The sequence below is a fragment of the Schistocerca gregaria genome, chromosome 5, assembly GCF_023897955.1.
Source record: "Schistocerca gregaria isolate iqSchGreg1 chromosome 5, iqSchGreg1.2, whole genome shotgun sequence".
Classification (NCBI taxonomy): domain Eukaryota; kingdom Metazoa; phylum Arthropoda; class Insecta; order Orthoptera; family Acrididae; genus Schistocerca; species Schistocerca gregaria.
This window is the reverse complement of record NC_064924.1, coordinates 69635725-69649200: the sequence shown is the minus strand read 5'-3', so window position 1 is coordinate 69649200 and position 13476 is coordinate 69635725. Positions and strand designations below refer to the sequence as shown.

The window sequence follows — 13476 nt, the reverse complement described above, 5'->3', positions numbered from 1 at the left end:
CAGAAGATAAATATCCATTAACAAAAACGTATGTCAAGAGACTGATCTCTACTTTTGGGACAATTTCTGTGTATGAACTATAGTTCGGTACACTGGTACCTAAATATATAATCGTGCTTTTGATTCAAGTTTCATTTTGGTAATAGTTCCAAATGATATCTAAACACTTCCCTGATATGCCACACTTATTAATTACACCTCAAAACATACAGTTTTGACAGTATTTTCACATTATATTCATCCATAAAACAGTAAAAATTTATAACATACTGAAAGAAACTGGAATTCTTGAATACAGCGAAATAATACAAATCCACTATGGTGGACCAACTTATCTGCTTTAAGCCAATAACTGTGCAACTCGTTCAGTGGAATGTTGCGGAGGGGAAATTTCCTGCAGTCCTAACATTTGCAGCTCAGGTCGATGGAAATGACACAAGCAAGTAACAAGGTTTCGTGAAAGTGCATTACAAACTATATTAATGTTCACATCTGGTACTTATTTGTAGCTATGAATGTGAAATGAAATTAAATTAATGCCACAGCTCAAGGTCAAGAAGTTCACAATGTAAATGCTAGTATACTACAACTTAGTGTCAGCTTGTGTAGACTGACAACCATGGTGGCAACTGTCACGAAAACTTTCGAATTGTATCGACGAATTCTGAACAGTACCAGAGGGAACCGCCTCAAGAAAAGTTGGACAAGCTATATAGTTGGGTAGCATTATGCAAATGCAGTGTCCCCTAGAGTGCAAAGTAAGAAACTGCAATGTTACTTGATGCAAACATACGTGTATGGTGTGGGCCCATTGCCTGGTTCGCCGCTACAGGAGTCTGAAAGAAAAGGGAATGGTGTGTTACACTACTGTCACTTGGATACGGAGGCAATTCGATTTAAAAAAAAAAAAAGAAAAGGAAAAGAAAGAAAGAAAAGCAAAACAGCGAGCAACATATGGTCAGTAGTGAACAATCAGACTTTTTCGTAAACAAAAACTTCAAAATGGAGGTGTAAGTCATAGAAATATAACTCATCACACTCCCATTACACTCTCCAGGCAACGAAAAAATAATCTACTGAGTGCTATACTAACATCTTAAAAATTAATAATTATGTTATTGTAATGAATGAAAACTTGTGTTGTGTTTTTTTATCTTCTGGTGTATTACCAGAGCCAGTCGGTGAAATTTTGAAATATTTCATTATATCTAATTTCTCATTTTTCAGATTATACATTAGAAAATCCATATTCTAGAAGTTCACCTTATTTACACAACTTACACTATTTTAAATATACAGTATTTATGATTATTTTAACCCTGCAATGCCACAAAATTTCAACAGCGAACATTGGCTCCTTTTAGGAACTCTCGAGGAGCCAATAACTCAAAAAAGACTTTCACAGCCATCAAATAAATAATTTTTGCAAAGTAGAAAACTGGAGTAACCCAATAATGAGTGAAAGAAAGTGGTGAAGATTTGTTAGGAATATAGGAAGCTGTATCTAGTTTCACTTCATGTTCTCATTCTGATGTAGCCTGTTTAGAAGATAGATGCGATTGTATTAACGTTTCTCCATTTCTAACACCAACTGTAAGAAAATGACATTTCTTTGTTTGTTGAAAGACGTATCTTTAGCGATGCTGATGGATCTGCAATATTCAGCAAAGTATGAGTAACTATCGTGGGTAAGAACGCATTTGAAGTGGAGCCTTGCATAATCTGTAGTTTATAGGCGCTGAATGCTCGCGATTTACATCATCAAATTCTTCTTAATTTTTCTGTTACAGTGATTTCACTTCTGTTCAGTTCTATCAGAATTTTAACACATACAACTTGTGTTCCAATTCTAAATGTTGAAAAAGTTTATGAAGTTTAGCTGTTAATATTTTGGGATACTAATCTCAATGGCCATCTTGTAATTCAACAGAACTTGACTAAGAAAAATTGTCTACGCCTCTGCTCATTACCTTTCTTACATCGTACAGAAATGGATTAAATGAAGAAACATAATGGGTTGACATTCCGTCTGCTGTAAAGCACGACATTCTTTGACAGAGACATCGCCTGCCGTTAAATTCCGATATCTTGACTTCTAGTGTGAACTGACCTTCAGACGTAATAGAAATACGAAAGTACCATGTGGTGTGCCGTCGTCAAGTTAATCACAAATGGAAATTTTTAGATCAATACAAATGGAAGTCATAGTTTTATGAAGCAGTATTAGCCAAATAATACATATACTAAACCGGCGATAGATGCCATTGTTTTAATTACCTGGAGAAAGCGCAGAATGTGCTAGCTGCGTGTCAAATAAAAAGGGGAAGAACATTTTTTTTTACATTTCTTCGAGGTTAGCCAAAGATATTGCTTTCTTTTTTGTTTGGAAAAAATAAATGTATGACTCTCAGTTTCCAATTGTGTACGGTGTCGAGTCTGATTGCTGTATTCAGCGAACATATAAGTCATTTATAGTTACTGAAGTAATCAGAAGAACGAGCTTGGTGCTTTATGATACGTTGTGGTTACATAGAGTTATCTTTGTGTTCTTTACTTCGTTGTGGCAGCAATGCTCGTGTAACTCAGTCATCTTTGATCCATTGTGTGGAAAGAGGGGATTGGTGATTGCGGGTGTACTGAAAGAAAAGGTTTCGTAAAGTCGTAACAGGACACCGACACGAAATGGCTGACGGCAGAAAGTAAGATTGTTATATTTTGATTGTGGCAGCTATATTTGATTTACTTCTTAATTGTTTTTGTGATTGTTTCCTTTAGTTTGTCTGTTTGGAGGAAGTTTCACAGTCAAAACTACGTTGTCATCATGTCGTGAGTCATTTGTTTTCTAAACTTCGACAATATTTGTAGATTTACTTGATTTGTCTCGGCAGATTGTTTAAATACGGGCACTGATCAGTTTTGATAATCATCCAGTAGTAGAATTTGAATTCAGTACGTCAATATTTGGTATAATGGAATCTGTTGATGTAACGTCCACTTTAGCCATGAGAGTCACTTTTACTATTTTCGTTTATAATTGGGACCGTTGCTGATGTAGGCTACTATCTGGTTTTTATAATTATTTTCGCCGCAGATTTTTCTTTCAAAGGCCAATAACAGTTGGTATTTGCATACGGAGAAGATTTCACAATGGGTATTGATTTGCTACATCATTCGGACGTCATGTTAGCACCAGTTTCGTGTGGATGAAGAATGCACTAAATTTTTACTTTAACAAATAGTACTGTTGTGACAATTGAACAAGATATGTTTTTTAAGTTCGTGAGTAAAATCACGGTTGTTGGAAAAAAAGCATGAATCATGGTTTCTTCGAAGAAGGCCTTTGATAATACTTTGATAATCAGTGTTATTTAGCCTTATATTTATTACATATGTTAAACGTAAAGAACGAATTAGACACTCGTGTAAATGTTTTTTACTCTTAGCAAAGGCTCCATTTTTCCCCTTAATCTTGTTCAATGAAAATTAAAAAATAGGGTTTCGTTTGTGTGTGATATGGCGAGAACATAGTTTTCGCTTAGACACTGTACCTTATTTTTTGGTTACCTTAATGTATTGTGATTCTAGTGGTGTCATGGGGAAGTAGGTAGTCAACATTAATCATGGTGTTACCTCTGATGATCTGCTGCATCCAGCATATTATACTTCATGTTTTCTGGCAATTACTTATATTTATGAAGCTTTTTTAATGTTGGCTTTGCATAGTCTTGGAAGTGGTTTGCTAGTTTGTAAAATGGTTTCATTTGTGCAGATGATATGGTATATATTTTTGGGTCTTTCCTCATCCCCCTCTTTCCTGTAAACTGTCCACTGGAAAGTGATCTACCCATATTAATGACCTTGACTGTTAAAAGGGCAAGAGGACCTGAGCCATTAAACATTGTGACAAACTGCGAGATTTAAGGTTGTTTGGTGCTTTGGATAATTGGTGTTACTAAATAATTTCATTATTTTCAGCATGTATAGGTTTGGCAAATTTTAACTGTTAAGTCGCTGTGGAGAGCTGATATATACATATTCACAACATTAACAGATTGTATGCTGCACTAACAAAGAACCAAACATAACACTCAATAAGCCTATGGGCAATTCATCATACTGTAAACTACACTATACTATGCAGTAGCTATTAAGAGTAGGCATCTGTGCACTCACATTCATGGCATGGAGGTTTTGTGTTGGTTATGTTTGTAGAGGTGCGCGTTGTTATATTTCAGCGTGCCCTCTGGTGGTGGATGTGGACATGCTGAGTTTAACATGTGGTATTGGGTTTGTTTGAGTTTTGGTTGTAATTGTGCTAACATGGTTTTGAGTTTAGGTGGTTGGTGTGGTGATTTGGCCTTTGGAAATATTTTCCTAAGTTATTAACCTTTTTTGTGTGTTTGGTGTTTTTTAGGTAGGGTTAGCTTGGTGGCCACTGTTTGGAAATAAGTTATAATTTTTTATTGCTTTTTGTTAGGTATTGATGTGACAGTGAAGTTAAGTGTTGTTTTAGATTTGTATGTGCAATAATTGACGGAAGGTCACATTTTATTTGAGTGCATATTTTGGTTTATTTCAGCTTGCCAGGAAGGAGATACATAGAAGTCAGCCAGTGTGTTTAATCACAAAATAGTCAAATAGTTTAATTCTTACTTCTGGCTAGGTGAAACTGCCTCCTACACTATTTTGTCATTTAAGCGAATGCCATTCTTTGTGATAAACAGCAGCTTGTAATCTCACGAAATTTCAAAACTTCTGTGGATCTTAGGACTTAAATTCCTTTAGTAGTAGGGAATATGTACCACTGCCTTTGTCCCTTATTCCCACACAGGATTTGAACCCAACAACATATGACATTTTGCCATCTTTGTCATGTCCTAATACTAAGATTAACTGACACTGCCAGGGTAATAGCACCAAAAACAACTGCATCCTCAATGTGCAAACATATGTATAAATGTCAATTAGATCAAAAGCTTCTTCTTCCACCATGTTTGATAATATCAAACAAATAGTTCAGTCCAAAATTCAGAACAGTAATAAGATAATTCCATGGTAGTAGTGCAAGAGAATATTAATTAATAAATAACAATAACAGAAATAAAAACAATTACTCTATAAATAGAAACCTTGAGCTATCATAAATTTTTAATTTGAATGAACAGCTTTACAGTCCCATCAAGAGTTTCTTGCACCAGGACTACCCCGTGTGCTTTATGTAATTGGGCAGTTCCTGGCATGTACGCTTGGTGCACTGTTGCATAGGTGTACCTGTTATGTTAACAAGGGGTTAGGGTACTCACTCACAATGTCTCTCATTATGAGTATTAAGTCACAGGTACTGTCAGTTGAGACCCGCTTCTGTAGTGCGGTATCTGTTGAGTTACACCCACAACTTCCTAAAATGATTCTAACATTTACTGGTGGGTTGTCAAAGGTTTAAGGTTCCACGTGTTCCTAATTTGACTCTCATTTCCTGTAAGCATCTCAGTTGAGCCCAGTGGAGAGCATTTGCACTCTCTCTTTGTATGGCGGTCTTCTGGTTTGTTGTTCTTTCCAGTTGGTAAGAGTAAATTATTGTGGAGAGTAATTGATTCATTTTTAGAAACTTGATGTATTGGTGGCCGATGTATCCTGCATGTAGGTCTGACTGTGTGACTGTGCCCATAATTGCATTCAAATTTGTCAGCTCCCCCCTCCCCTCAAAGAGTGCTGCAGCCCACACTGCTGGAGTATACCAATGAAAGCACTGCTCCACAGAGAACTGATTTATTTGTTCTCCATGTACTACATACTAGCTTCTCTGCCAGGTTTAGTCGTGTTAGTACCTTCTTAGCTGTGGTGGAATGGGTAGGGGAAGGTTATCACAGAATGAGTGGAACTCCCGTGTTGGAGGTGGTAAGTGACAAATTATGGTCAATGACATGAGTTGAAAGAAGTATGCTAACAAAGTTAGGAATATTACACTATCCTTTACCTCATATGTCTGCATTCTGTCTAATTACACCAGGGTATTTTGGTTCATTAACATGCATGAATGTACCAAGAGGGCCAAAGTGTGGGCTGATCTTTGCTACTGAAGCGAAGAGATTAGAATGGTGGAATACACACATTTTTGTTTCAAAAGTATTGGGGATAAGTCATGTCCTGAAAAATTGTTTAGTGAGCATGTCTGTTAGGTGTTCTTCACATTCGGAGAAAGTGTCACTTTTAATGTTCAATTGCAATGTCATGGAACTATACAGGCCTGCTGCATAAAGACCTACTGAACTGAACCTTGCTTTACCTAGAAACTTAGTTATTCAAATTTATGTGCAACATACAACAGAGTGCAATTATGTATTTCAATAATATAAGTATTCTGCTTGAACAGAACTGCTGCCCATCAGAAAATGCTTTATAATACTCCATTACTTTCTTATACTATTTTACACAGAACAACAAAAAAATTACATGCGGGTAGCTGAAGTGATTTTCTGAATTCTGTAAACTTGTTTATACCGCTTAAATCTTCGGCTGGCCGGGGTGGCTGAGCGGTTCTAGGCACTACAATTTGGAACCGTGCGACCGATACGGTCACAGGTTTGAATCCTGCCTCGGGCATGGCTGTGTGTGATGTCCTTAGGTTAGTTAGGTTTAAGTAGTTCTAAGTTATAGAGGACTGGTGGCCTCAGAAATTAAGTCCCACAAAGCTCAGAGCCATTTGAACTATTTTGAACTTAAGTCTTCATGTCAATGAGACATTACTCTTTAATTTTGCTTTTGTTGTTTGAATGTTAATTAAATCATGTTCTCGTAGCAGGTTGTGTAAGAAGAGGTGGGGGTGATTTGGCACCTGGATGTGAGAAGGATGGGGATGCTTGACAATAAACCTGATGGTCATGAAAGAAGGTTGTGGAGTACGAACTGCATGCAGTTAGTCTTAGAAAAATTCCATCCAGTCATAGATTTTGTAAGTTATACTGTTTGTCAAGATGGCCTGTGTCGGCTGTGGCATTAAAATCATTTGCACTTCCACACCAGTCATTGTCATCAACACTAATCTTGTTGGTTTGTCCGCTCCTGTTTCCTACAGGGCAGTTATTAGTGACCTTTTTTTGTCTGTTTCATTGCTTACTTTTCCCATTCTTTGTCCTTCAGTTATCATGTACACTGGTTGTATGTAGGCCTACTCCATACTGTATTTCTCTCTTCCATTTTTCCCCCTCAGGATCATTGGCATAACAGGTGCATGATTTGTATTTTAACAAACAAATGACAGGCCTTTAAAGAGGGCAGAATTAATGGCCAGTACTTACTTTAGGATGTGAAATCTTTAGTATTGTCATTAAGTACATTTGAAAGTTCTCACATTGACCTGGCATTTGGCACTATTGGTTTCTTCCTAGAGGAGGACAGAGGGGTAGCAAGGGGAAGGTTACCACAGAATGAAAGGAACAAATCTGTAGGAGGTTTTAAATGACAAATTATGGTCAGCGACAAGAGTTACAGGAAGTGTGCTCGCCAGGTTAAGAAAAGGACACTATCCATTCCCTCGTATTGTTGTGTGGTCAACCAGTATGTGAAGCTTGTCAAATGCACCTTTCAGTACTCTGGTACCCTGTTAAGTTCGAAAACCCACCAGAATGTGTGGACCTAGATGACAGGTGCTAGGTGGCACTCCTAATATTTGTGAGCACTGCCTTAGTGCTAGGTGCAGGTCAAACCCCACATGCCAACCTATAGGTTTTCTGCACTCGTCAGTTGGCCATTATATCTCCGTTGTTCATCCATTGCTGTACTCTTTTTGTGTTTAGCACACTGTTGATGTCCTTGGCTGGTCGGCCAGTGCCTTCTGGCTGTATCTGATTCTGGTTACTATAATTGGCGATTAGGAAAAATTTAGCAAACTGACTTGTTTTGTCAGAATATTCAGTTTTTTCCCGAATTCTTGCAAGTTGTTTCATAATTTCTGGGTGTGTCAATGGCCTCTAAGCCTGTCACAGTGCGTCATCGCTAGCAGCATGTACCCCCATCTTGTCCTGACTACTTCACGATGCACCAACATGCAGACCTTCCAGATCACTGGGCACATTGCATCTGTTGTGGAAAGGGTGGGCCTCTCCAAACTGCTTGCCTTCAAGCATTGGGACAGTCAAAACCCATTCCACTCTTGTCAAGGGACAGTGTGTGAACTCAAGACCATTTTCCCCGCAGGGCAATCTCCTGCCACACTGTTGTTTATTGGTCTCATGATTGTGCAACAGGATGTTCATTTCCCAGTAGACATTGGAGTGATAGTTTCTATGGTGAACCTTCCAACATATGCGTGTCTGGGTTACCCAACATGGGCCCCCACCTTCCTGCAATTTGGTTGCATATGGTGACAGCACAATTCCAGCAGGAGATTAATTCACACAGCAGCATAAGAAGATTGCATAGCCGATAATGTCGTTCGTCAATAGTCACTTGGTTGGCAACATTTTTGGCCAGGATGCCTTCCGATGACCTTTGCGCCTCTTCTTTCGCTTCTCTATTTGAACCTGGCCTGGGGTGCGCCATGAGTTTTGAGACCGTATTTCTCTACATACAGAAGCAGTGACTTATTTCTTGGACACATCTGCTTTCTGTCTCCTTTCGGATGGTGGTTAAGCTCAATCTTGATTGCCTTCACAACGCGCAACCTCTGCAGCCTCTTTACTATGTTGCTTGATGCAGGGCTCAAGTGCCGCATACAGAAATGCCGGTATTTTAGGAGCAGTTGGAATACCTTGCGCACACACTCTCAACAAAGATGGGATTCATACTACTTACCACAGCGCTGCACTTGTTGCCTCTCCCCAATGTCCTCAAAACCTACACGAGCTGCAGGCCTTTTTGAGGTAGCACACATTATGCACCCACTCAAACAGTTTGCAGAAGAAGAGCGCCCAGTTACGGTGGTTGGCTGTCTGTGAGATTGCTTTCACCCAACTGAAGCACATGTTATGCTCGGCACCCTGTCTTACATCCTTTTCTCCATCGTGTCCCTTTGTTTTAGCTGCTGAAACTTCCTCCTACATCGTTGGTGAAGTGCTGGCACACCGTCACAATGATGGTACTGAGGAACCATCACCTGTGCATCAAAGACCCACACCTGTTGTGAAAAGCTTCTCACAAATCGAGAAAGAGGCTTTGGCGATCATTTTTGCCATTAAGAAATACCATGTGTACCTCAGTGGGACTAGATACACTCTCAATTACTGACCATAATCAGTTTGTAGCACCCTTTTGGGCCACACTCTTGGCTTCCAAAGTGGATGGCTCAAAGACTCCAGCATTTGGCTCTTTTCCTTAATTCTTACAATAGCAGCATTAAGTAAAAGCCCGTTGAACAACACCTAGATGTGGATGTGCGCTCTCATCTGTCCTCAGGACCACTCACCATTTGACAAACAGGAGATATCCTGGTTCCACGTTGACACAGAATGAAATCATATCTTGGACGAGTTTTCCATTACTAGTACTCACATTATTACAGACACTCACTGTGCCCTTGTCTTACAGCTCGTCACACAGTATATGCTGCGTGTCCAGCTTACTTTTCAAAATCTGCTGATCTAGAATTCAGGGTTGTGCTCATCTTGCTCATTGTTTCTCTAGTCTACAGTGTTCTGCTGCTGGATGCCGAGGCGGATGTCATTCCGAATACCTTGTGCCTCATGTCTTGGAATTTCTCCATTGTGGACATTGAGGTATATCACAGGTGAAAGCCCATACTTCGTGTCATGTCTCCTGGCCAGGACTGAGCAAATACGTGGAGACCATGGTGTGCAGCTGTTCTACATGTGCCCAACATCAGGCTGCTCTGCCACAGTTTTTTGCCCCTGACCCACTCTCCATTGCCCCAAGCACTGCATTCATCTGGACTTTTCTAGGCTCTTGTGGCTCATTGTTATTGGCATCTATGCCAACATACCCATATGTGGCTCATGGGGCCTTTGCGGTCGTCTTCCCACTTTCATCTGGGAATTTTTAACAGACAGAGTTTTCCGGGTACATGTGGGTTCCTCCTTATCCCACACCCTTTTACAGTAGAACGGGGTGCTTCAGGGCTCTGTACTGAGTGTCGTCCTCTTTGCCATGGCCATCAACCCAATTATGGACTGCCTTCCAGCTGGCATTTCTGGCTCTTTTCATTGACGACTTTGCTATTTATTGCAGCTCCCAGCAAACATATCTCCTGCAATGCTGTCTTCAGCATTGTCTGGACTGTCTCTATTTGTTGAGCGTCACAAATGGTTTCCTCATTTCTGCTACCAAATCAGTTTGTGTCAACTTCTGGCAGTACACGGCATTTCTTCCACCGTCCTTATGACTGGGCCAAAATGCTCTCACGTTCGTGGATTCATCGAAGTTCTTAGAGCTTACGTTTGATAGTAAACTCAAATGGTCTCCCCACGTGTCCTACCTGGCTGTATGGTGCACCCATTCCCTCAATGTCCTTTGTGTATTGAGTTGTACCTCTTGGGGAGCTGACCGGACTGTCCCCCTCTGCCTCTATCGATCTTTTGTCCACTCAGTTTGATTATGAATGCATTGTCTACTCCTCTTCACCACCGTCCATCTTACGCCGTCTAAACAGAGTCCACAATTTGGGATCTGTCTCACCACTGGTGCCTTCCGTACTACCCCAGTTGAGTCTATACACAGAAGCTGGTGAACTACCACTGTCATACTGGCACTACATTATACTCAGTGGGTATGTGTGTCAGCTTTCTTCCATACCAGAGCACCCAACCTTTGACCCTTTTTTTGATGACATTCTTTACTGCCAATACGAGATGTATGTTCCTTCTCTATGGCCTCCCGCATCTGCTATTGTCACCTGCTTCGGCAGCTGCAGTTGACACTTCCTGCCATTTTCCGAATGGGCAAGACCCCTTCACCACCTTGGCATCAGGCACAGGTCACAGGTTTGTGTTGATTTTGACCTCAGCTTGTTACCGAAGGATTCAACTCCCGAGCTGACCTATCACTGCAAATTTCTCGAACTTCACTCACAACTTGCCGATAGCATATTTTTGTACACTTATGGTTCCAAGTTTGCCCACGGTGTTGGCTGTGCTTTTGACGTTGGGGAAGATAAATTTCAATACCGTCTTTTCGACCAGTACACAGTTTCTACCACACAGATTTTTGCCCTCTATCGGGCTGTTAACTATGTTCGGAGGCACCAGCTCACTCGCTGTGTGATCTGCTCCCACTCCCTCAGTGTCCGGATGATCCAGATCCAGTCCACCCCATCGTTCGACGGATCCAGGACTGCCTCCCTTTGTTCCCGGATGGGGGAGCCCAAGTGATGTTCATGTAGGTTCCTGGCCATGTTGGTGTGTCTGGGAATGAATGCTGCTGATGCTGCAGCCAAGGCTGCTGTCCATCTGTCGGCCCGCCTCTTACTCTGTTCGTAATTTTCTCTATCGGCGTATTACGTCACTTTGGCATGACCATTGGTGCTCTCTTCATGGGAACAGACACAGAGAAGTCAAACCTCTCCTAACAGCCTGGTCAACTTCCTCCTGACCATCTCGCTGTGAGGAAGTAATGTTGGCTCAGTTGCAAATAGAGCACTGCCGGTTATTCATTGCTACTTGCTGAGTGGTGACCCTGCCTCCCGCTGTCCATTCTGTAGCCAGCCATTAACAGTCAGGCATTTCCTGATCCTCTGCCTCTATTTTAACCACTTATGTCTGTCGGGATGCTGCCTGCCTTGCCGGACATTTTAGCGGATGACAAGCAAGCTATGGCTCGTGTTTTAAGTTTTTTAAGAAGCAGTAATATGACGAGAGGTTTGATTTTTACCTGGTGACTCCGGTGTCTTGTCATAGTTTTTTAGATACTCTTCCGTAATGTCTTGACGTTTTAGATTTGTTTTTTTTTTCTTCCTTTCTGTTTGGACCTAGAAATGGTTTTTTCCTCTCACGGTCCCAGCATTCTACGGTCCCATACTGGGTGCTTATGACCCTAGGTGTTTTGCGCCCTAAACCCACCCAAAAAACAAAAAAATACATATGTGGCTCCCAAGATGTCCACTACTCCAGCCATCACGCTGAATTTATTCATCCAGATTCTCACCATGAAGTGTTTCCCTGCATTCTTGTTAGTCAGTGGGTCCCAGTTCACTGTGGCGGCCTTTGAACAGTTCTGCAATGCCAACGACATCAAATATTTGTTTATCCCTCCTTTTACCCATCCACCTTCCAATGCCGAAGTGAAATGGATTGTGTGAACATTTACACTACAAGTATTGAGAACAGTGAGCTCATCCACCACCACAATGGCACTCTATGTTCCTGAGCAGTTACAGGATCACCTCTGTCCATGACTGTAGCACAGCGGATCTCTTCTGTGGGCTGCAGCCACATACTCTCCTCCATCTCCTCAAACCACAGCCCTTAGAACACCAAATTTGAAACGCTGGATGATACCCCGGCGCCAGGTTCAGTGGTATGGGCCTACTCATATTGAGCAAAAGCTTTGTGGGTAACAGTTACAGATGAGCAGTGCATTATGACTGTTGATACTCCATGGTGTTTGGAATGTTGACACCATCCAGTACCATCTGTGTATCGCTTCGAGTTGGGGACCCACACTTGCAAAACCCTCAACCACGCAGGTAGAATTTGCGCTCCGGGGTACCATCAGTGGTTCCCGTGGATGCAGGTTTGTAGGTTGAGACCTCCCTGCAGCATCCCTCCCCCAACAGTTGTATCCCACACCTCTGTTCTCTGATGCATCACTAGATGCCCCATGTGCCTTTTCCCAGCTGGTGGGCTCCTCCACCAGGATACCAACTATGCCATTGGTTCATCTTCTGAAACATCATCCAGGGTGTTTCATGCCCTACACGCCTTGTCCACCATCCTCACTGACAATGGCGACAGTGTAACACATTATAAAATCTTGTGAATGTGTGGTCTTATACTTGCAGTTTTGGGGAAGAAGTGTCAGTAAGTTCTGAGCGGATGGTTGGGTCCCTATTGTTTTATTGTGCTGACAGCTAAACACGAATGACAGGCAGTCTTAGCTGGACAAACCACATACTTGAGTTGGCATAGCTCAGTGCTTATCTGGGTTAACTGGCGTGTCATTGCTTTTGAGAACATAAAGCATTCAAATGCAGAGATGGATATTTTGAGAGCCTGTAAGGCACCGTCAGTGACCATAATGGAGAATGCCCTAAATCCGACAGCTACAACATCATAATCAGTCATAAAGTATGAACACATACAGGATTTTAACAGTAAAACACACCATCATGAACAATACTCCTTTTGCAGCATCTACCACTAGAGTTGGATGCACATCTGTGATGCTTCCATGCTTAGTTAAATGAATCTGTGACAAAATGTGTACTTCTTAGGTCCATTTCTGTTTTGAGCCTATTTGCTACAAGTCGTTGACTGGCCAGCAAGGTGAAAAGTACCATGTGTTTACATGTTGAACAATACTACATCT

General features: G+C 41.2%; 1 protein-coding gene and 1 long non-coding RNA gene across 2 annotated transcripts in view; one reads left to right on the top strand and one right to left on the bottom strand.

Moving 5' to 3' along the window:
- LOC126272164 (uncharacterized) overlaps window positions 1–2327 on the bottom strand; it is a 93983-nt gene extending 91656 nt beyond the window's left edge. Inside the window, exons 1-2 of the long non-coding RNA XR_007549187.1 lie at window positions 2278–2327; window positions 794–836 (exon numbers count right to left, since the gene is read on the bottom strand). This is a non-coding gene — a long non-coding RNA (uncharacterized LOC126272164). The remainder of the gene's footprint in view (window positions 1–793; window positions 837–2277) is intronic.
- Window positions 2328–2370: 43 nt separating this feature from the next.
- The window catches only part of LOC126272161 (transitional endoplasmic reticulum ATPase TER94), a 49338-nt gene continuing 38232 nt past the window's right edge, over window positions 2371–13476 (top strand). Inside the window, exon 1 of the mRNA XM_049974793.1 lies at window positions 2371–2699. Within this exon, the coding sequence (XP_049830750.1) occupies window positions 2683–2699 (17 nt within the window). The 5' untranslated portion in view covers window positions 2371–2682. The remainder of the gene's footprint in view (window positions 2700–13476) is intronic.